This window comes from Symphalangus syndactylus, chromosome X (assembly GCF_028878055.3).
Source record: "Symphalangus syndactylus isolate Jambi chromosome X, NHGRI_mSymSyn1-v2.1_pri, whole genome shotgun sequence".
Taxonomy (NCBI): Eukaryota; Metazoa; Chordata; class Mammalia; order Primates; family Hylobatidae; genus Symphalangus; species Symphalangus syndactylus.
In genome coordinates this window covers 35,703,037-35,727,893 of record NC_072447.2, presented here as the reverse complement: position 1 = coordinate 35,727,893, position 24,857 = coordinate 35,703,037, and the positions used below count along the sequence as shown (strand labels likewise).

Here is a 24,857-nt window from a genome sequence, read left to right as displayed (position 1 = left end):
TGCTCTTGAACTCCTGACCTCAAGTGATCCGCCCGCCTTGGCCTCCCAAAGTGCTCGGATTAGAGGCGTGAGCTACCATGCCCAGCCTGACCATAGAATATTATTGTCTAAACTGGAACATTTCTGAGACACTCTTGGTAATTCTGATGGGAAAGGGCCATAAAGTGGGATAGTCCCAAGTAAACCAGCTGTTTACCCTATAAAAGATCAAAGTACAGTCTATACACAGAGTAATTTACAGAGATTTGTCTGACACACCATACGAACATATATACATTAAACCAGGTCCCATGGCTGCTGAGAAAGCTACATGCAAAAATATCTTCAATATAGATATAATATTAATTTTTATGAGTTCATTCTAAAGGACATAGGAGTAAACTTTATTAGTGTGGAATAGATAAGGTCATTTTATATATCTTTTTCTAAGAAAACTTTTTTGTTGTTGATTATCTCCACAAAGGCTACCTTAATACAAATAATATATTTTGTTAATAAAAGTGATGACATATTTATTCTGCCTGGAATCTGTAATGACTGTTTTTCCTGCTTAAATATTCTTTGTATACTTACAAAAAATTTGCTTATTGATTTTAGACTCCCAGTTTTCTTTTCCCCTGAGAAACCTTAAGTTTGATATGCAATCTACTACATATGTTTTTAACATACAAAAGGGTGTTTCAGGTCGAAGAATCTGGTGATAAGTAATGTCCTTGTTGCTAACTTACCGAGGGAGGTCGTGGGTATGTATCATATGGGGGTGGAGGGCTATCTTGTTTTGGTGTTGAGGGAGTATCTGCTTCTTCCTTGTCACTCTCACTCCAGTAATCTGAAAATTCACAGACATGGATACGTCAACATTCTACTAAATGTTTCTAGTCATATTTTCACGAACATAAACTACCATTTAAAAAAAGGAAATTTAAATTCTGTTCCAACATCATGTTCCCCAGCACTACCTTACCCTTGGCCTACCAACTTTTATTTTCAGTTGAGTTTTGAGGAGAAAGTAAGTGTACAATCACCTATTTCTAACTTCATTTTAAAGCAAGCAGTTACACGCAGCCATAATTTTAGAGAGTTAAGAAAAACGTACTGCATGAACTCAGTCAGGTTTAGGGGTACCTTAGATTTCAGATCCAATTATTCTGAAGCTTCAATTAATGAATGATATCACATGATGCCTCTTAAAGGTATATCATTTTATCCTAAAGATATTCAAAGAAAAACAATACATACATTGCTGTGGCTCTCTACAGATATAAACAGCTCTAAAAATAATGCTCTCAATTCTCTTCTCTGGCTTCAGTTCACTGATTATCTAACAATCACTGTTTCCAGACTCATGCTGACATGAATCTCTATAACACCACACTCCCACCTCTCCTTGGAAACACATGGCAAATTCTGATTCTTGCCAAATGCAAAAGGGCAAATCTGCTGATGTGGGCTGCAAGTTCCAAACTTCCAGAACTACTTAAAAGGGTAGCAAATGTAAGCAGCTAGACAAAGTGACTTGGCAGACCTCAGGCAAGAGAGAGGGGAAAGAACTCTGAGAGAGAAGTTCAAATTACTAGAGTAAGTCAAATGCAGCAAAAGGGCTAATAATCGGAATCTGTTCCAGTAATATTCCAACCACCCTGTAACTGCTGTTTTTATTCTTTATATGATTTACAAGAAAAAACCTGAAGTATTATCCATCAATTTCAGATAAGAAAAGACATATTAAAACAAGTCTCCTTATTTTTATGAAAATTTAAATCACAAAAGAACTATCATAAGGCTTAACTAATATTCACATTTAGGTGAACAATCATGGCACATATATCTACAGGAACCCCTCTCCACCCACGAATTCCCATATTGTAATATTTGTATATGGTTTCCCTGCAGTGCTGATTACTATTAATGATAATCACAGCTAACATACATTAAGAAATTACTATATATCAAATAGAAAGTAATAGATCTGGGATTTGAACTAAGAAACTGCCTTACCCTAAAGCTCTGGAGACTAAGTTGCTGGGACTCTTTTGTAAAGTATAGCAGGAGAGTTTGATGTGTATATTGATGAATATTTTATCCCCCTATCTCCTCCTGCTATATACCTCTGGCTATTGTGAATATGAATTCTTCAGCAATGGAAGTTGGAAATAAAATACATTCTCAATTATATTCAGGCCTCAAAATACAAAGACTCTGAAAATTCTATTGCTGCTTTAATTATTCCCTTTGAGTAAAAGATAAGCAAAGACCAGTTAATCTTATTTGATATCTGTTTTTTTCCATTGGTTCATGCCAGTGACAGCCAGTATACCAAGTTTTCCCTCAAATATGAATTGGCACAGTTGCCCAGAAACGGACCCAGCAAATGCTGGTGGAAAAACACATTAACTATATAGTCAGACAGGTGTAGGTTCGAATCTTAGCTAGACCACTTCCCATCTTGGTGCTCTTGTGGTGGTTATTTAACCTCTCTGAGTCTGTTTTGTTATCTGTAAAAGGAATCTAATAATAACCGCCTTTCAGAGTTGTGTGTGTGTGGGCACTAAATAAGGTAACATATTCAAGTGCCTTGCATCTTGATAGCACTCAATAAATATTAGAACTGCTTATCTTCTTGGGTGTATTTGTAGTAGCATGACAGGACAGTGTGACCCAGATTACATAAGCGATAAATGCCTGGTGTTCTTCTTCTTAGACATAAAGTTTTTCTTGTAGCAAGGCCCAGCAATGAAAAGTAAAATCTGGAGTCCTGGGGCCTGGGTTTGGTAGTTTTGTGAGAGCTTGAAATACTATTGGGAAATCACCCTGTAGGTAAATGGAATAAGCAAACTCTCCCCTGCCAAGGAAAGATCACCCTGCCAGTATTCTTCCCACTATTTCCATGAACTGTGGCACCTGTGAGTATCTCCTTGATGCTTGCACTGATATCTTCAAGGCGTTAATACCTCAAGTGGTCCTTATTAGCACACTAAGGAGATGATCATGATTTTTTCGAGGGTTCCATAGCTGTCACTACAAGTGACAGATTTTGGAAGGCTCCTTCTCTACTTTTTCCTTCCAGTTAAGTTAGGAAGAATTTTAGTCCCACTATTTGATGGAATTCTTGTTTTTATATATATATATATTTTTTTTTTACTATACTTTAAGTTCTAGGGTACATGTGCACAACGTGCAGGTTTGTTACATATGTATACATGTGCCATGTTGGTGTGCTGCACCCATTAACTCGTCATTTAATTAGGTATATCTCCTAATGCTATCCCTCCCCCCTCTCCCCAACCCCACAACAGGCCCCGGCCCCGGTATGTGATGTTCCCCTTCCTGTGTCCAAGTGTTCTCATTGTTCAATTCCCAAAAGCATCATCAATCCAAAGTTTTCTTGGGTTGCCTAACAAAAGGCTGAAATACTACTTTGCAAATTAATTTTTTTTCTTACACTAAGCTGTGTGTCTTTGAGAGAGCAATGACAGAGAAGAGGCTACATAGAAATTTTAGTTAGGATCTTTTGGGTTTGTGTGGAAAATTAGAGATACACTGTTGCTTAGAGGACGAAAACTAGTCTGATTTTTTTCTAATGGCAAATTATTTTTCTTAGCTGTCTATATAGCACAAATGAAATGGATACTTTTAATGTCTCTTTCAATGATAGCAATTTTATAAGCAATCATGAAAAAGCAGTGCCATCACTAGAAGAGGAAAACTTCTACTATATTTTCTCATGTTGACACAAAAGGATAATTTGAAAAAAAAAAGACTTTTTCATTTAGAACTGTCAAAGAAATACAATATATTTCATTCATTTTTGTGTGATTAAGGCTTTAAAAAGACCTTATGTGTGACTGAAAATAATGTCATGAATGTCTGTCTTGAAGCTGGAAAAAATACAAAAATGATCAGTAGACAATTAGCCAAATTGTTATCTTGGCAGCTGAATTTAGTGTAACTCTGTTTTCTCTAAGTACAACAATGGATGTTGAAAGAGAACCCCACATCTTTTATACTTCTGTAATCAAAGACAGAAATTCACTAAATTTTTATTTAAGTCAATGAAAGAGTCACTTCTAAGCTGTACTGGCTATTTAGATGGAAACAGTATCTGGCAGCTATGTCCTTCCATCGTGGAGAAACATTCCCAATCCTCAAAGAGCTATATTTTGTTTTAAGCTTATCTTCATTACTTAGAATGGTACTCAGAAGATATAACTCTACTCAAATAACTCTATAGGAAAGTGTGAAGCAGATATGTGCATCTAGTGGTTTTCTACATGGAATACCATGCAACCTAATCATTCAGGAGGTAAGAAGTCTAATATGTTTCTGACCTATGCTAAAGTGACTGAGGAACATGCATTGTATGTGGAAATTAAAATTATTTCAGAGATTCTGGTTGTATTGCATTAGCAGGATTCTTGTTGCATTAAATTGTAACTACTAGCTTCTGCCTATGATTTTCTACTCACATGATAGACCAATACATCATGAATCCACAGACTAAATACTTTTTGGAACCTGAATGTCCAATATAACTATATAACTTACCAGTTATTTCATCCATAATAAAATTTGGCTATATAACCAAGTACAAAGGAAATTCACTAAAATCAAGATGAAGCTCAGGTTCATAGTAATGCCAAGTAATAAAATACAGAAGTTAAGCCTAAGAACCAAGCTCCCTTATATTTATGCAAATTGAGTCAGAGATTCATTTTCCTATCAGTACATTGCCCACACTTCTAATTCTTGTGTCTTTAACAAATCAGAAAAAAATCTATAAACACTTTTAGAGAACTGTTTTATTCCTTTTAAAGAAATCTGAAAAGGAAGACTAATTTTTTTTCAGTACTCTTACCATAAATTTAGGTCTATGCAACATATAGTCTCTACTGTATGGCCTGCAAAGCCCAAAATATTATTAGGTTGTTTATAGAAAAAATTTACTAATCTGTGCCTAAACATTTGCTGACATACTGGTTTTGGGATCTGGCTGTCTTCTTTAGATCTTTAAAAACTTTAGTTTTCAGGTGTTTTTAAAAAGAGTTGGCTGAAGGCCAGGCACGATGGCTCGTGCCTGAAATCCCAGCACTTTGGGAGATGGGCGAATCGCTTGAGCCCGGGGGTTCGGGACCGGCATGGGCAACATGGCAAAATTCCGTCTCTACAAAAAACAACAAGCAAAAACAAAAACAAAAATTAGCCAGTTGTGGTGGTGTGTGCCTGTGGTCCCAGCTACTCAGGAGGCTGAGGTGGGAGGATCGTTGAGCCTGGGAGGTCGAGGCTGCAGTGAGCCAAGATCAAGATCACGCCACTGCACTTCAGCCTGGGCATCGGAGTGAGACCTTATCTAAACAAAAAAAACAAAAAACAAAAAACAAAACAAAACAAAACAAAACAAAAAAAACCTGGCTGAGATTTTACTCTAAGTCTAAAAGGAAACAGAAGGCTTTTAGAATCTCCACATCAATAAACTGGCTATGCCCACTGAAGACACAACTACGAATAGGTTTGTGTTTATAAGTATGTCAATCTGTGGATTCTTTTAACAGATAATTTCAAAAACCTATTTACGTTTCCAAGGGATGTACAACAAACACCCTTTGGGAAATGTGAAGCCACCTGAGAATGATGACCACAGCTTTTGTTCTTAAGATTTCAATTCTGCACCATAACACTGTGTTTCATAAATCTGAGGTCAATACCAAGGCAAATTCCATAAGATCACAGAGTTACATAGTAACAGAGCTGAAGAACATAATCAAATGAGAAAATTTATGAAAGAAAACATCATTCATCTCATTTCTTTTCATAAAAGGCCACTTAAATGTCTATAAAACTGCTAAATAGTAAAAATTGCTCACTGCTAAGGATCTGGACTTGGTTCAATCATAAGACCTATTATAGACTTTTTCCATTTTTAAGATTTTGTTTCTTCACAGGAAAGAGATGGGAGGAGGGGGTAACAAATAGGAGAGAATTCCACACTAGCTGCTCCAAAAATTTGAGCATTCAGTCCCTATCTATATAAGTTGTTAAACCTCACTTAAGTGCCTAGAAGAGAAAGAACCAAAAATTGACATGTATTTTCTCTCAAGTGATAGCAATGAATTTCTGAATAGGATAACTGCAGGAAAAAAAAGTATAATATAATTATTTAAAAAAAGTATTTCTTTACCTTGTTCCTGCTTAATCCTCTCTCTTTCTGCATATCCTGCAGTCAGCATATTAATTCTGTTAAGCCACCTGAAAAAACAAATATTAAAATCAATAACATTGTAACCTAATTTCTTATATTTTACTTCCTAGAAACATTTGTTTTAAAATGTCTAAGAATATACGGAATAATCCTACATATAAGATGTGTTCTTTGCTACTATTGATACATAGAATCTTTAATGAGATATAATTTGCTATAGTATAAATTGCTCCCATACCAAAGATGCTACTTCAATAGGAAAGTCTTGGGCAAAGCTGTTAATATCTGTAACATAAAGGGTTTGGAGATGACCAAAGCCATATTAATTCTATTGTTCCAAATGTAGAAGTACTCCAAATATTCCTGCTGTTCTGTTTCTTCAGAGCAAATGCTCCTTTAGAGATATTTAAACAGTATCAGGTTCAATTTATCCTGATAAGGGGAAAAAGTTACGGACCTTGCCTGTCAAAATAATAGTTTTATTATGAAATCATAGTTTTGATTAAGCTTATTTAACAATCTAACAGGAAACACATCTTGGGAGTACTTCAGACACTTGTCTCTAAATACAAGGGTATGGGGTTTTCCAAAGACACAATGAACTTCTACAATTTTAACATCTGTTTAGATCTTGAAAAGGTATTTTCATGAGCAATTGTAAGTTAAAAATAAATCTCAGTTATTTGCTCTTTCTGTAGTGCTGCTATTGCCAATGTAGGGACTGCCTAAAGCAAAGCATAGTTTTACCATCTTTCTTTTGTCCCACCAGGGCTCTCCTTATGTTCATTATTTCAACTATTTACACTATCAGATTATCTAATCACAAGTCTTTAAACAACATGCAAATTTCCCTTTGGTCAATCCTGAGCCATAACCCATACACTTTCCCAAATCAGAAATTGAGGAAAAACCTACATTTCAAGCTAGCTTGAATATGTCCAGAATCACTAGTATGGTTAATGTCATTAAGTTGTGGAATAATCTAATCTAGATATATTTTTAAGAAAAAATTGTGCTTGAGAACTTTTTCTCCTAAGACCTTTATCTTCCCTGTCAAGTGGAAGATCACATTCTTTGAAGTGACTCATATTTCATCATTTATGCCAAATGGTGTTAACTGTGCATCAGATACTTAGAATATCTTGAAAAGTGAGGGAAGTCGTGTCTCTAATAGACAAAATTGCATCTATGGAAACTTAAGCTTTAATTGTTAAGAATAGGTCAATTAAAACCTAACTTCATTTTAGCAAAGCCTACAATGTAATTATCACCTCAGGTACATTTGGGAAGTGAAGAAAGGACCGGAGTAGAACTGGAATAAAATAAAAATTATCAAATGAATTCAGTAGCATGGTATATATATAGACACACACACACACATCCAGAAAATTATAAACTATAAATCAAGAAGTAAACTTCATGACAATGTTTTAAAAATGACTCTAATCATTAGTAAAAGTTCAAAGTTAAAATTTGGTCTAAGTTGATTTGCAGTGAAAAAGGGGTTAAATTTGTACTACAAGGCATATCTTACCACTCTTGGGAAAGACTGGCCTGGTGCTTTTTGGTGAAAATGATAATACCACTAAAGAAAAATTTATTATTGAATTTTAATCCAGTGCATTGTATTTACTACTTTAAAAAATATCACGGAAGTCCAGGCATAGTGGCTTACGCCTGTAATCCCAGCACTTTGGGAGGCCGACGTGGGTGGATCACCTGAGGTCAGGAGTTCGAAACCAGCCTCACCAACATGGTGAAACCCAGTCTCTATTAAATACAAAAAATTAGCCGGGTGTGGTGACAGGTGCCTGTAATTCCAGCTACTCAGGAGGCTGAGGCAGGAGAATTGCTTGAAACCGGGAGGCGGAGGTTGCAGTGAGCCGACATCGTGCCATTGCACTCCAGCCTGGGTGACAGAGCGAGACTCCATCACACACACACACACACACACACACACACACACACAAAAACAAAAAAACACTCAAATTTCATCTTATCAGAAATGTAAAGAACAATGAGGTCCTTATGAAATAAATTAGGAAACTAAAAAGCGGCTTGCTCAATTTTTCACTTCAACAGCATTTATTAAGTGTCTGCTATGTGCTGAACAATAAGCTATGTTTTAGGGATACAGAAATAAATAAGACGTAATTTCTGCCTTCAATTAACTCTAGATTTACTAAGTTTCATAAGACAATTGAAAGTTTAAACTATTCTTAAGAAGAAAAATTTTGTCCATTGAAGAAATTGTTTAGAAAATGTGTGGATATACTCAGGCCACTGTGTAGAGCCACAAGAGGCTAAATACAACACAATTGTTGGTGCTATCTTGGATAAACTTATCCTTTAGGATTAAACTAGAAGATACTTACTGATTTACTTGTTACAGTTATGATTTGATATTTTTGGTTATTATGAAAGCAGACACATATGCATCAACTGATTCAAGCAATATTTATTAAGAGCCTATATGTACCAGATACCTGGGATACAGAGATAAAACAAAGTGCCTGCCTTCATGATTTCCGTATCTTAGTGAGGGAGATAAACACTAAACAGGGATACAAATAAACATATGTGAAATAGTAGCAAATGCTATTTAAAAACAGACAAGCAAGCAAGTTAGAAAATTAGAATGCCAAAGATGCTGCAGATGAGGGAAGGCTATTTTAGGTAAGATGGTCAGAGATACAATATTGAATTTAGAATCTATTCAATATATTTAGGAGGAAGATATTTAATAGCAGGTCTAAATTCAGTCAGTACCTTACCATATCACCAATGCTTTAAAATAGGAAAATACAGGTGAGGTGATATTGAACCTATAGCGAACATTCAAAGGAGATATTCACAACTGACAAAGAATAATGTGTTTAGAGGGAAATAAGAGAAAGAACCATGGGAGAAATGTATAAATAATAATTACCAAATAGGAATTGGTGAGTCATCACAATTACAAGAACATATGTACTGACATGGTAAGGAATATATAGGCCAAACAAATTCAGTAAATAAGTCTTCAGAATACTTGAGTACTATGATGTTTTATTTTATCCCCATAGATTTTACACAGGCAAGAAAAAAATCAGTTTTTAATGTTTCAGTGCTTATTTCTGCTGAAACACATGAACAGTAGTGGGGTGCCTAAAAGTGTTTTTGCAAATTACCTCACAATCAAACTTACTGCTTCTCAAAATAGAAGGTGATATTTTAATATTCTATGTGTATGTGTATGTATACACATATATAAATATTTATTGTGTATATATATGTGTATGATTTTACAGAAGAAAATTAAATGTAAGGATAACTTTTTAATACCAATTACTAAGTCCTGTCACCACCAGCATTACATTTTTTTTTTTAAATGAGGAACAGAAAAATATATTTCTCTGAAACATGGTGTATTTTCATAAGTAGGTATGACATTAAAAAATTATGAAATAATCACATACATTATATATTTATAATTATAATAATTTTTATAAATATATAATCTCTTGAAGACTTAGATAAATGCTTTTAAAAGATTACATATAGAACAAACCAACACCCAGATCATCTTGCCGTTATGTAACAATCAGGTGACTTGACAAAGCTGTAGGTGGGTGTTCCTCCCCATCATTAACCCTCTGTGAATATTTTTAGCACTGACTCTTTCCCCCTTCTATTAACAAGTAATTAAAAATCTTCCCATTGAAAGTAGACATTAGGAATAGGGTTATTTTTCAGAAAGCAAAATTCAAAGCAAAACAATAAAAATCCATTTTAATTAAATTAAAATAAAATTCAGTATTTTGGGACAATTAAATTCTTAAAGTTGTAGTGCGCCTTTACATAAAACAGCACTTTTAAATGTATAATGTGGAGATGGCCTTTTTAATGTTTCACTTTTTTTCTTTGACCTATTGCTTAGAAAACCAACAAAACGAACCACAGAAATTTGGTTTAGTTTCTGCGATATCCCGAACCAGATACAGCCACAAAATATTAGGAAAGAGCAGTGACATCAGCATCCTTTTGAAGCTATTGTTAACTTGGGGTGGGTAATGAAGGCCAAGAAGGATTTTATAGTTCATAAAATGCACTTTGAAAGAGGCAACTTCTAAGCTTAAAAAGATCCCAATTAGCATGTATCGTGAATGATTACATTGTATTAATTCTTGGAGTTGGCTGGATTCTAGTGCATCCATCTTGTAAGATACGATATGCTCATGTATGCCACTTAATTTCAGTGTGGTCATGATGAAAATTCTTCGTATTTATCCCAAGGGTATTGAGCTTAACATATGGTAAAATGGAAAGTAAGTACTAGAACAGTGGAATTATAAAATAATTAAAACATAAAATAGAGTATCACACCTCTCCTTCTCCATGTGAATGTGAATAAATATTTTCATTTTGAGAACAAGGAGAAAAAACAATTTAAATTTTATAGCTTGGTGTGAAATTTCAAGAATGATAAGTTATATGAATTAAGAGAAGATTATGGAAACTATACGAAAGGCTCAATTCCTTTATTAGTAATAAAAGTTTTAATCAAGTGTTTTCAACACCATCTTTCTTTGCCATTTCCTTGTATTCGTATCCTTGCTTTGAAAAAAAACATGCTTGTATTCCCAAATATCAAATAACAAGATTATTTATAAAAGGACATTAAGTGTTCATTTAGTATGTTCAAGCAAATTTATGCAGCTATACAGTTTTGTGCTTAAAAATGCCTGGGTACAATTGTTTTAGAGAAAGGTAGATGGAGTAAGAACCCAATGTATATAAAAGGAATATATATTAACAGTAAACATTTATATAGCACTTATAATTCAGCAGGCACTGTTCTAAGTCCTTTATGTATGCTTATTTACTCCTTATAAAAGTCTTACTGATAGGGGTCATTATTATTTTCACTTTATTAAAGGGCCAATACCTCAGCATAGAGAGGTTCAGTTTCTTGCCCAAGGTCTCACAGCTAATCAGTGTAGAGCTGAGATTGGGCTGGTTATTATCCCCACCCACCTCTTGTATAGATTGGACAAGACTATATTGGAATGAAGAGGTCATGTTCTTTGTCCAAGGCTGTACAGCTAGTAAGTGGTAGAGCTGGGATTTAGAGAGTCTGGTTGCAAAGTCCATGCTCCTGACCATGATGCTATGCTGCCTCTCCCTAACTTTAGGCAGGTTATATTTGTAATATGTACTGGCTAGTAAGTTATAGAAAGGAGGAAAATTTTGAATCTTAAACTCAATTTCTATAATTCTAGAAAAGGAAGAGGGGAAAGGAAAGAGAAAGGAAGAAAGCACAAAATTCATAAAAGCCAAAGTATTAACATGAAGCAGAATGTGGTAGGTGATGAGAAAAGAAAAAAATATATACATACAGGTTTTCCCTGAGCCACCAAGTAACCACTGAGCTATCTGATTTGTTGGTTGTGGTCCTGTCAGGTGAAAGATGAAAGGTGACAGAAAGAAATACTAATTTTTCTTAGGCCTGAATTATTGAGATGAACATTCTGTCAAAAATACTCAGTACTTCAAAAAGTCAGCTTTTTTGGTAGACATCTCTTTTTCCCCCATCTGGGAGTCAATTTTAAGACATATTATTGAAACGAACTTAAAAAATCCCCTTTTTTTGGTGGTAGATTTTTTGGGTCTGTATATGGTCTTGGTAAACTTGACAAAAATATTTAATGAGTTTATTTTGACTTTTTAAATGATGTTCTTTAAAATTAGATACGGCTGCATGGAGCTAGTCTGGGTCTATTTTATTTTAAACTGATTGATCTAGAAACTTCAGTGACATCATTCTCTAAGCATTACTGCAGAAAATTTAGAATTCTAGGCCTCACTGACCTTCTACATACTCTGAAATACTTTACCTGTTCATATCATCAAGATGTTCAGCAGCAAAATAAAAGCTTTTGATTTTAGGATGACAGGCTTTGAATGCACTGCAAAAGGAAACAAAGTACGTTTATTACAAATTGGGAAATAAGTTTGAACCAAATAATTCTGATGGGCAAAATTACCTCAACATCTAACCCAAGTTCACATATATAATGCTTCTATCATGGTGACAGAAATCAGTAAAAAGTTCAATTTTCTGCCCACAAAACTGCTTTCTTATTACCTCAATGTGAAAGCATTAAATGAGCAACCTATAATTTAAAAGCTGGAAATTAAAAAAAAAAAAACTATCATTCCCTCTTCCCAAATAAAATCAACTTACTATTTTTTGCGGCATTCACTGGCTCTATCAATTTTAAATTCAGGCAGACTGATGAATCCTTCTGCTTTTTCATCCTGAAGAGCCAAGACTCTTAGTTAGTTTATTATATACAAAGGTGTGAAGGTAATGATACTCCAAAACTATGGCTTAGATATCTGTACTAATAAATCCGTTCCTTTAATTCCTTAAATTTGATATTTTAGAGATAAGAATTCAATGCTTACCTGTTGTATTCCATAAATTGAAGACATATTTTGAACACTTAGACTACTACTAATTAAAATACGTATAGAACTTTTAAAAAGTCTTTTTCATATTAAAATGAGAATGGAAAATTCTTTAATTCTCAAAGTAGAATGTGTTTTATAACTAATTTTCTGGTCAGAACATATATACACTTTTATAACATATAAAATAAACGTAGTCCACTTTTGTAATTCACAATTTTCTATTATTCTTAATGTTCAGATGTAAAATATAGGGATGTTTATTGATTCAATTTTCCTCTAACAAATCTCTTATCAAATTTGATTTTTTCTAATTATATAACAGTGATCTTTTATTTAATTATTTTTAACTTTTATTTTAGGTTCACGGGTACACGTGAAGGTTTGTTATATAGGTAAATGCGTGTCACAGGGGTTTTTTGTACAGATTATTTCATCACCCAGGCACTAATCCTGGTACCCAATAGTTATTCTTTCTGCTCCTCTCCCTCCTCCCATCCACCCCACTCAAGTAGCCCCCAGTGTCTGTTGTTCCCTTCTTTGTGTGCATGAGTTCTCATTATTCAGTTCTCACATATGAGTGAGAACATGTGGTATTTGGTTTTCTGTTCCTGCATTTATTTGCAAAGGATAATAGCCTCCAGCTCCATCCACGTTCCTGCAAAAGACATAATCTCATTCTTTTTATGGCTGCATAGTATTCTATAGTGTATATGTACCACATTTTCTTTATCCAATCTGTCAGTGATATGCATTTAGGTCGATTCATGTCTTTGCTATCACGAATAGTGCTGCAATGAACATTCACGTGCATGTGTCTTTATGGTAGAAAGATTTACATTCCTCTGGGTATATACCCTGTAATGGGACTGCTGGGTGGAATGGTAGTTCTGCTTTTAGCTCTTTGAGGAACTGCCACACTGCTTTCCACAATGGCTGAACTAAATTATACTCTCACCAACAGTATATAAGTATTCTTGTCTTCTCTGCAAGCTTGTCAGCGTCTTATAACAATTATTTTGTGCATTCAAGAGTTTACAAATGAAATAGGTCAATTTGACTTTCAAATATCTGGCTTGGGGTATGTGCTATATATATAAAGGTCATTTTTCACCTGGAAAATGGAATAAAATCCATAAAATCCTCCTCTCTCTAATGCTGGATGGAAAAACAAGATAGAAGAATTATCCAAAATATTATGTTAGATACGAGTTATCCCAACTAAGCTAAAACTATCTTTTGCTAAATGCTTTAATCATTGTATCCCTTGTTCTGCTCATGATCAAGCTCCTCTGAGTTTTACTATCTCTAACTTTCATTTGATCTGTGCTATATCCATAGCTCCTTATATATCAAGTTCAAGTGAGATTATACTCCCATCCACTATCACAGAGGAAAAAAAGAGTTCTCTATTCTTTTAGATTGTGTATTTGTACGACTGCTTTCACTGCTAAGCTTCCATGCAAAACAAAAATCTGATGCTACTGATAGTGACTGAATGTGTGTTATGAAAAAGAGTAGTATTAAACTTTTTCAATATTTGAATATTTTTTCTTCCAATCTTGGAGTAAGGACAAGACAGTATTTTTAAATCCTTTTCCCAACTTTAATTTCTATGTTATTTTACCCTTGACATTCATAATGTAAACATTTAAAATTCTGAACAATTTAAAATATTTTGAGGTAGTTATTATCTCCCCATAATGATGTAATGAGGGATTTTTACGTTTCTCCTAAAAATATTATCATACTAAAGGTATTTCTTGCGAGGTATACTGTAGAATTCTTCACTCATCTCTCACAAGGCTAACAGTAACAATAACTTGCTAAATGAAACTTAGTTCAACAAAAAGGGGCCACAGTTTTTCATCACTTAAACTTTGAAAGATAGGATATAATCTAGTATATGGCAGACAAACCTGTAAGTGACCTTACAATAAAGAGAAACATAGAGATACTATATCTTGATAATACTTGATTGGCATATAAAAAGTATTTAATATAAATCTATTAAATGAAACTGTAGGTAAAATTATGGCTTGTTTCCTATATTTAAAATAAGACACACTTATTGAACAGAGGATATTTTAGGTAATTGTGTGATTTGCCACAAAAATGTCAAAAGTACAGAAAACAACCAAATACTTTTATATAGGTGATATAGACATTTACATTAAATAGAAAAATATTAATTCAAGATTTTACAAATAAAATGAGAGGTCCCTTTGAAAAATGTTACTAATAGCACACATATTTTTTTCAGACAGGGTCTTGCTCTCAGTGCAGTGGTGCAATCATGGCTCACTGCAGCCTCAACCTCCCTGTCTCAAGCAATCCTCCTGCCTCAGCCTCCTGAGTAGCTGGGACTATAGACGTGCACCACCACGCTTGGCTAATTTTTAAATTTTTTGTAGAGACAGGGTCTCACTATGTTACCCAGGCTGGTTTCAAGCTCTTGAGCTCAAGTGATCCTCCCGCCTCAACCTCCCAAAGTGCTGTCATTACAGGTGTGAGCCACTGGGCCCAGCCTACCATATGTTTATTGAACACTTAGTATGTGCCAGGCATTGATTCATTTCATCCATATGATAGTCCAGTGATAAGCATTATTATTACTCCCATTTTGCAGATGAAGAAACTATGGCACAGTAACTCAGGGGGTGTGATTTCTGAGTCTACTCTTAAACACAACATAACACTACATTATAACCTGCCTAGGGAAGATAAAATTATCTAGATATTATGTGTTATAATCGTAGGCATAATAATGTTGTTAAATTATATTTCAACAATATTCAAACGCAAATTGATGAATATCTTAACGTGATAGTATTGGACTATTCACCCAGCACACTACATTAAGCCATGTACATTTTTAATAAAATAAGGTAATAGCAGAAATCATTGTTTTAAAAAACTAATAAAGTGAACTAGTAGATGGCTATAGCAAAGGAATAAAAGCAAATGCAGAGTAAAGGGAATATCAACAAATGCTTTTGGCATATCTGTCAAGCTACGTAATAAGTTTTGATAAGACTCCTCTGGATATAAATCTGTTGTACTAAAACCCCCCAGAAAATCATAAGAATAATTTAAATGTATTATATATATATACCCCCATTGGGCCAAGTGAAATGAATACTTGCAGATTTTCAAAACTAGTCTACTAGATCATTTTTAAAGAAAAATGGAAATAAATTCAGGTGCTATTAGTTTGCTTAAATTAGTAAAGGGCTTCCCCTTCCCCATTCTAAAAAGAAAAAAAAAAACAGAAAAAAAGTGTAAAATTTTGAACAAAAGCAAGACATTTAAAAATTAATGTAAAATTTCCACATATAATCCTTTTAGTTAAGCTACTGCTTGGATTAGCTTCGCATTTTTATTTAGATATACAGAATTTTACTACACTTTATCTGTGTTTCAGATATGTTGCTACCTTAGCATAATTGAGACATCTATCTTTCTAGAACCCCAACATGCAATCATTTTAAGAGGGTGGATTGAAAAATACCTAGCAGAAGTCTACTGAATTGGCCTTAAGGTGATTATATGATTTTAAAATATAAGTCTCAAAATGGTTCTTCTGATTAAAGATAGAGAATGGATGAGAAAACAAAATGTGCTTTATCTTACCTCCTCATTAATATACCAATAAAGGGATGCATCCTTTAGGACAAACCAATATTTCTTCCATTTCTGTGAAAAATAACTCTTCGCATCTTTCTTTTTCCAAAGCCAGCCTTCACAGTCACCACGGCCAAGATCTTTGCAAGAAATTCGTCTTTTGCTCTTGCCTGCTATAGGACCTAAAGGGTGGAAATGCTCTTTCAATTTTGTAAAAGGTATGAAAGTAGAGGATTAATCTATAGATACCAAAAAGAAGTATGAGTACTTCACAACCTTAAAAATTTTTATATTGTATTAGACTAGAAAAATACAAAAATCTTTAATATTTTCCCTCACATAAGTGACACACATCTTAATCAGAAATATGTAACACCAGTCTCAAACTTATTGAGATCATTTGTTGTAAAAGGTACCTTGTATTATAATTGCACTGAAGAAGAAGCTGGCAGCTTTTGCACTAGGGGGTTGTGCTCTTCTAAACCACACTGGGCTCAGGCAAGAAAGAGGGCATGGATGAAGTGTGCTGGGGATTATCAAAGAGCAAAATAAGCAGGTAAAGGTTTCATTTCCTTTTCTTACCTTTGTTTTTCTTCTTTGATTTGTGCTGCAGTGAGGACTGCTGAAACGTCTGAAATCAAAGATAAAAAGAATGTTATCTGATACTCAGGGTGTGATCCAGAGGACCAGCACACTACACAGAACTCTCAAGAGCTAAATGATGACTCTAAACCCTGTTAGGGGAAGAACTTTTTCCCCACAAAGCCTCAAAACAAATTCATATACATCATGTCACTTAACTTTCTGATCTCCTGTGAAGCAGGAAAGGATATTATATTTACCTGTATTTTGTAGGCAGAGAAATCAGGGCACAAAGCATTTGGTAAAACTAAAGGTTTTTACACATACACACTACTTGGTACCTTTTCAGGGGTATACTGTACTTTGTCAGACAGTATCTCATTTGAGTCTCACAAAATCTAACGAAGTAAGCAGGAAAATATGACTATCCTTTGTTCACATGAAGTTCATTCTATTACATAAGCCACCATCACCTACTGATCTCCTACTTCCTTAGTCCCTAAATATTTCAGCACTTGGAACAATATTTTTTTCTCATGCCTACTTCTGTCACTATTATTGGTGACTAATCTTCATGTAGATGATGTCAGCACCCTGGTTCCTCAGTTCTAATAACCTTTACTTCCCCACTCCTCAGCTACCCACCCCCATAATCATATGTTTGATATCTAAAGCACACACCAGTCTCTGTATCTAATTCATATGGTTTACATAGTCTAATACCATCATGTCATCACTTAAAAAAAACTTCATTGAGGCATCCAGTTCATTGACCTAACTATCCTCTTGTGCCTGTTATTTCTTTCTTTCCTCTTAGTTTCCATGGGATACCATTATAATCGTTCCCTTGACCATGCTTTCTGCATCATACTTGCCGAGCTAAACATCCATCCCAGTTAAACCTACCTGTCTGTTCACTCCATGCTAAGTACCTGAACAGCTTGATACGTCTAGAGAAAAAACCACAACTATATTGATTGGTCTAACTTTCAATTAATGACTACACATCACTGGCTCCAGTTAGTCTACTAAGCCATATTGTTCACTGGTATAATAAGATTAATTACATTCACATGATCAGCTAGGCAAAAGGGAACAGAGATAGCATGTGTGCTTTTAATTCACAGATATTCCTTCAAAATAAAAATCAGGTTACAGATTCTTCTTTTTCTTTACAAAGATATATCTATAAGGGGCAAGTGGATTTTGTTTATATAAAATTTGCTGGTCTTTTTTCAAAATAAATTCATGTTTTGTGATACTTTATTATTTAGTATCATTGCTCATTAAATAACATTCTACTTACATGATAATTTTTGTTCTGTATATGATTTATATAAGTCTAATGAACATAGTACTACGGATGAGTACCAGTCCTAAAGATAAGGGTCAGATAATTTGCCGACACACAAAGCTTTCCAGAAATAATCACCTAAGTATTAAAGCAATATAAATATGTATGTATGTGGTATATGTGTGCGTGTGTACACACACACACACATACATATCAAACTTTGCAGCATGCATGGTTATAGAAATTCACAAATTTTGAGAGAAAGCATAAAAGATAAAACCCATTATGCTGTGTTGATTTTCTTGAATGCACTTTGCTTCAAAATAATAACTCAAATAATAACTCAGGCTAGTGTGCTTAAGTATAGCTAATTTACAGATAGTTATTTTCCCTACATTGTTTCATGGTAAAATTACTGATTGGGTTTTTTTTTCCCTTTTGTATTTCTGCAAGTAATCATTATAGTTTTACAGCTCATTATTTTGAAAAATGACAAAGATGGAGGTGGTTTGTTTTTAGAAAGCTACATAGATAACAGACAGCTTGAAAGAACTGGGTTATATAATGTACCTTCTATGCTTTTTGCATGCTATTCCGTAGAACCTGAATGTCTACTCTAAAAATCTACGTGAAACATATTTTATACTCTCCAGGTTTTCTTTTTAACAAGATTACCTTTTCTTTTCCTATAAATATATTTCCATAAAGATCATGACTGCAGAGTATAATCGGTGCACTGGAAACCTGAAAACTCCAAGACATTAAATACAGATTTATCCATCATTCAAAGAAGCAAAGCCTTAGATGTCTTTTATAGATATTATAAATATTAAAGTTCTCTTAAGAGAGATTTTATTATTTTTCCAATTGACTTGACATTTTCTAAAATGAAAAAGTTAATTGTATTATATGCTTTTGGGAGTAATGGGAAAATCTATTAAAACTATACAGTTAGGTCTCTGTGCAGAAAAGAGTTAATATAGCAGGCCTGAGGTTGCCATCTTAGAAAGGCCTACTTGCAGTATTCGCCCTTAGTTGGCATCTAGGAACTTGGCTGGTAAACAGTTCCCTATACTGATAAGAAGCTTCCCTAAATGATAAGATTCTTTTGCCCACATGGGGCACTGATTACCCACTTGCCTTCTGGGAGTCTGGAATTTTGGTAGTTGCTAGGCAGAGGATGTCTACATGCCCAGTTCAATACCCTTGGGTACTGAATCTCTAACAGGCTTCCCTGGACAGAAACACTGCACACATGTGATTGAATTTTAGCTGCTGGGAGGAGAGTATGCTCTGTGTGACCTACCATGGGAGGGAGAGAGCACAGGAAGCCTACACATAGATTTTTCTAGATTCCACAGATCTTTCTGTAGGTTTTTTTTTTTTTTTTTACTGATCTGTCTGTAGGTTCCTGCTGTTTCACTGTTAATAAATCCTAGCTGTGAGTTCAACTATATGTTGAGTCCTCTGAGTTCTTCTAGCAAATCACTGAACATGTAGGTGGTTCTGGGGACATCCCAAACAGCCTCACATTCAAAAAGATCCCTTACAAACTTATATTAGAAACTGTTCATTATTCATAAATAATGGACGTAAATAATCTCCAGAAAGGGTTTTCCTTATGTCATCAGCTACAGTGTTATTAAGCACCCCTGAGGTGCAAATTTATCATCCTGTATCGTCTTTTCTAGTAGAACTGATGGAATTATTCATTGTCAGTGACAGAAATTTAATTGGTACATTTTTTTCCAGTTTTAAGATTATGCAAATTTAATAAGAGCAAGACATTAAAAACAGACATATGACCATAATTCATAACACAGCTGGTCATATAAGGTACTATAACAACTAACTGAAAAATGAAAGAGGCCTAGAATCTTTACATTCATCATAAGTGTATTTCTCATGAGGTAAAAATTCATAATATATCTCATTCATGTATATTTCATATTAGCTTCAGATTACCCTTCTTCCAAGTTTATGCTCAAGTAAGTATATTCTTTAGAAGTTCTTTCACAGCAGTCTGTGAGTGGCAGACTCTCCTAGTTTTAATGAATGAAAATCCTTTCCTCTTGAATAATAGTTTGGCTGGGTATAGAATTCTGAGTTGGGCCTCAGCAATTTGAATATATTACTTTATTTTCTTTTGGCGTCTTTTTTTTTCTCTTAAGCCATCTGTAGTTACACTGCCAATTGCTTGTTTTAATCTGTCTTTAGTTTCTCTGTAGCTTCTAAAATATTCTTCTCTTTATCCCTAATATTCTGCAGTTTCACTATTATGTGTCTAGGTTACAATTTATCTAATTCACTCTATTTGGCATTTTTTGTGTTGTTTTGAAAGTGTTATTTAATTCTGAAAATCTCTTCAAATGGTCTTCTTTACTAGCCCCTTTTTAAAACTCTAGACATATGTTGGTGCCTCTCAATTTATCTTCCATGTGTCCTTCATGTTCTGTATCCTTTCATATTTCTGCGATGCCTTTTAGGGGAATTCATTTCACTGTGTCCCAATTTCCTAATTCTTTCTCTGATTGTATCTAATCTAATCTAAAGTTTATCTTATCTATAGAGTGTTTATTTCATATATTTTACATTTCCAGTATATCTAGTTGGTAGTGGCTCTTTTGAATATCCACTGTTTAACCTTCCTGTTTTTACTTAAAAATGTATTTTAAGGGCTTTTGTGACTTTCTTGTAATTTGCATTTAGTGAAGAAAATCACCTCATTGTTTAGTTCATTGCCTTTTTAAAAAAAGTATTACTTTTCTCTAGATGCTTTGGAATTTTAGCTTGAGTGGAAGGTTCTTCCTGGAGGGATGTTTCTTTTTGCACTCATCCCTCTTGTCTAAGCGTTTTGCTGTCTCTGCCTCCATTCCTTGGAACACTAACCAGGCATTTTAGTGGTGGCAATGGGTTGCAGTTCCATCCATGAAATCCAAGTGGGAGAGGCATGGCCCATGGTTCTGAGTATCTGCTTTTGTTACTTGTAGACACCTAGGAATTCAGTTTTATACAAGTAGCTGTATCTTTATTTATTTATCAGTAACTGTATCTTTAACCTCCTTACTCATGAATGAGGAAGCTCTGTTTGCCTTCCCAGTTGGTTACACCACTTGAGTCAATTTTTAGATTCCCAACATAGCTGAGGTCCATTGGTTCTCTGATACTCATTAGAGACGACTCTCAGGCATCTCTATCTTTTTCTGGACTCGGTGCCTAAGGTATGTGGCTTTAGGTCCCAATTATCACTGAGCATTTTTGTTCCTTCTGGTGCCTGGAGATTAGATTTCATTTTTGACCACGACCATATCTTTTATTTCATTTTATTGCTATGTGTTTAGGGTAGGGTGAGTGTGAGGGTGTGTATGTATGTGAATTTAAAGCACAAGCTTGTAACGCTTATTGATCACCAAAAATGGATTTCTCTTGTTAGCATTTTTGAAGTCCAATTCTCTAAAAATTCCCATCTTCATTATTTCCAAAACCATCATTTATTAAAATCTTTCTAATGCCTTCACTAGCACTTTCTGTTTATTATAGTGAGCATCTGGGTGAAAGTTCTTCGAACTTTCTAAGAACGTTCTATAAATTCTGATCTATAGCAACTTAAGAATTCATACCACTAGCCAGGACTTCTTCACTGAGCTAAAGCCTGCCTAACTGAGTGGATTTAATATGTACAAAACTGAGCTCATGGTGTCTATCACTCGTCAGCCAAATCTGCTTCTCTCCTACTCTTCTATATCTTATTAAATAGTAATTACATTTTTTTCCTCCCTAGTGGCTCAGGCACAAAACCTTGGAGTCAGCTTTAACTCTTTTCCTTCTCTTATACCCCATAGCCAATCCATCAGCAAGTTTTACCAGCTTTGTTTTCACAATGAATGTATTTATAATATGACTTTTTCTCACTAGCTCTATTATTACCACCCTGGTCTAAGCCACCACAATCTCTCACCTGGATTACTGAAATACCCCGACAGTTCTCCCTGCTTCTGCTCTTACCCCCTCTAATATATGTATATTATGAATTTATATATAATATATATTATATATATATTATGAATTTATATATAATATATATTATATATAATGAATTTATATATAATATATATTTATATATTTATATATTATATATTATATAATATATAATTATATTTTAATTATATATTATATTTATAATTATATATTAATAATTATATTTATAATTAAATATAATTATTATATTTATAACTAAATATAATTATTATATTTATAATTAAATATAATTATATAAATGTATATATTTATATAAATGTATATATTTATATTTATATAAATATATATTTATATAAATATAAATATATACATTTATATTATATATATATATATATATATATATATTTATCTTGAGACAAGGCCTTGTGTCACCCAGGCTGGAGTGCAGTGGCATGATCTTGGCTCACTGCAACCTCTGCCTCCTGGGCTCAAGTGATCCTCCTACCTTGGCCTTCTGAGTAGCTGGGACTACAGGTACACAGCACCATGCCCAGCTAATTTTTGTATTTTTAGTAGAGATGGGGTTTTGCCATGTTGCCCAGGCTGGTCTCGAACTCCTGGGCTCAAGTGATCTGCTTGCCTCAGCCTCCCATAGTGCTAAGATTACAGGTGTGAGCCACTGAGCCCAGCCCCCTCTAATTTTTAGTGCAAGAGCCAGAGTGATCTGGTTAAAATATGATTTAAATCATGCCATTCCTATATGCAAAACTCTTCCATGGTTTCTCATGTCACTCTGAATAAATGCCTATATCCTTTCAATGACTTGAAGGCCCTACATGATCTGGTCCCCTGTTACCTTTGCCTATTGCTCTCCCCTTGCTAATTTTGTTCCAGCTACCTTTGCTGTTCCTAGATTATGCCAAGTATAGTCTCATCCCAAGACCTTCACCCTTGCTGTTTCTTCTGTCTGAAATGTTTTTTGCCCAGATGTTGTCGTGGCTCACTCCCTTAACTCCTTCAAGTCATTACACAAAGGCTTTCTTTTTAGTAAATTCTTCCCAAGCTTCCCTATCCAAAATTGTTATCCCAATTGCCCTCAATACTTTCTGTTCTTTTTCCCAGCTTTGTTTCCCCTCTGGGCATTTAGCATTATCTTAAGTACTTGTATTTCTTGTTTATCACCTGGACCTCCTCCAAATATAAACTACATTAAAAAAGGGCAATTCTGCCTGTTTTATGTATTGCTTTGTCCTCTGCCTAGAGTACCTTAGCACAGTAGGCACTCAATAAATACTGGTTATGTGAATGGATGTTGAACAAACCATCAGCAAAGAATACAGGTTGTGATGTTAATTAGCTGATTGTTGTAACTTGAAGAAGTCTATGAATCCATGTATAATACATTATTGAAAATTCTGTTCTTTAATAGGCCATTCCTTTTGGTAGATAAGAAGAATTTCCTTTTATCCAATCTCCTTCAGCACTACTTGCACTGAGATTGTCTTAGTGCATTTAACAGTTTAAATTTAAATTCACAATATGCCTGGTAAAAGTACATTAAATCTGTGTCAAAAGATATTTATGCTAATAATTATATGAATTATGAATTAATGTGTTGAAATCATAATTCTTTCCATAAAAATAGAATGTGTTAAAATAAAAGGCCATTATGAAAGTATTTTTGATCTTCTTAACCATGGCGATGCATGCAACAGTATTCTGTTTGGCTATGAAAGATCCCTTTTTCAGACATTTGCCTGAAAAGACCATTTGTCTTTCATTCTGTCCACAGATGTTCTGTTCAAACTTCATTCTCCACTCTTTTGGATGGAGAAGTGTGGGGACAGGGTAATTTGGGTCATTCTTATCCTCAAGTTATCAGAAGCATTTATTTTAATTGTGAAAAAAATCAGTTTCTGTGTTACATTTTGAAAGCTCAGCTACTATTAAATTCTTCTCAAGTTGCAAATTGACACACTTATGGAAAAATTTGCAATCAAAGTACTCTCTTGTTGCAGTAATAGCAATTTCCTCTTACTGTAATTTTCTGCAAAGTTCCAAGATTTCTTCAGTGACTAGTCAAACCAATAGCTTCTTTCTTATACATAAGAAAAGAAGGTGCTTAACAATTTGAAACACTTGGGATAGATGATAGCTGCCTCCACACATTTTTTTTAATAAACAAGTAAAACTCTTCGAGATTTTAAATACTTTACAAAAATGTTTTCTCTTAACTTTCTAATTATTGTATGTAGGAAGAAAAAAGTAAATATATGGAAATGGGATAGGATGACAATAGAACTAAATATTAAGTCGAAAAATTTCCGTTTATAAGAAATAACAGCATAGAACTTAAGTCTGCTGTTGTTGGTGGCCTTGCTCATTCTGGTGCATGAAAGAAAAACTTGGAGTCAATCAGCGTGAAGGATGTGGCACTGCACACACCGTAGGTCTTTCATTAGAGTGGGATGAGGTAGCTCTGGATTCTGTCAGTCAGGTCGACCTGATTTTTTTTAAACTTTTATTTTAGGACCGGGGTACATGTATAACTGAAAATGGCTCCAGACTTACTGAAAAATAAGCATGCTTTATAAATATAAACTAGTAAATTAGCAGTCAAATAAGAACAAAAAGACAGTAAGTGGTAAGAATCTAGAGAAGGTCATTCAAAGTACTTAGGTTGGGCAGAGTCAATGTTCCATCAAAAAGAATATCATATGTATCAGATTC

General features: G+C 34.2%; 1 protein-coding gene across 8 annotated transcripts in view; it reads right to left on the bottom strand.

Annotated features, from left to right (window-relative positions):
• CNKSR2 (connector enhancer of kinase suppressor of Ras 2) overlaps window positions 1-24,857 on the bottom strand; it is a 283,752-nt gene that overhangs the window by 48,089 nt on the left and 210,806 nt on the right. For all 8 annotated transcript variants that reach the window (XM_055268902.2, XM_055268903.2, XM_055268904.2 and 5 more), the window contains 6 exons: window positions 16,856-16,904; window positions 16,283-16,455; window positions 12,423-12,496; window positions 12,073-12,144; window positions 6,176-6,243; window positions 729-829 (listed from right to left, as the gene is read on the bottom strand). In XM_055268902.2, coding sequence (XP_055124877.1) covers window positions 729-829; window positions 6,176-6,243; window positions 12,073-12,144; window positions 12,423-12,496; window positions 16,283-16,455; window positions 16,856-16,904 — 537 coding nt within the window. The remainder of the gene's footprint in view (window positions 1-728; window positions 830-6,175; window positions 6,244-12,072; window positions 12,145-12,422; window positions 12,497-16,282; window positions 16,456-16,855; window positions 16,905-24,857) is intronic.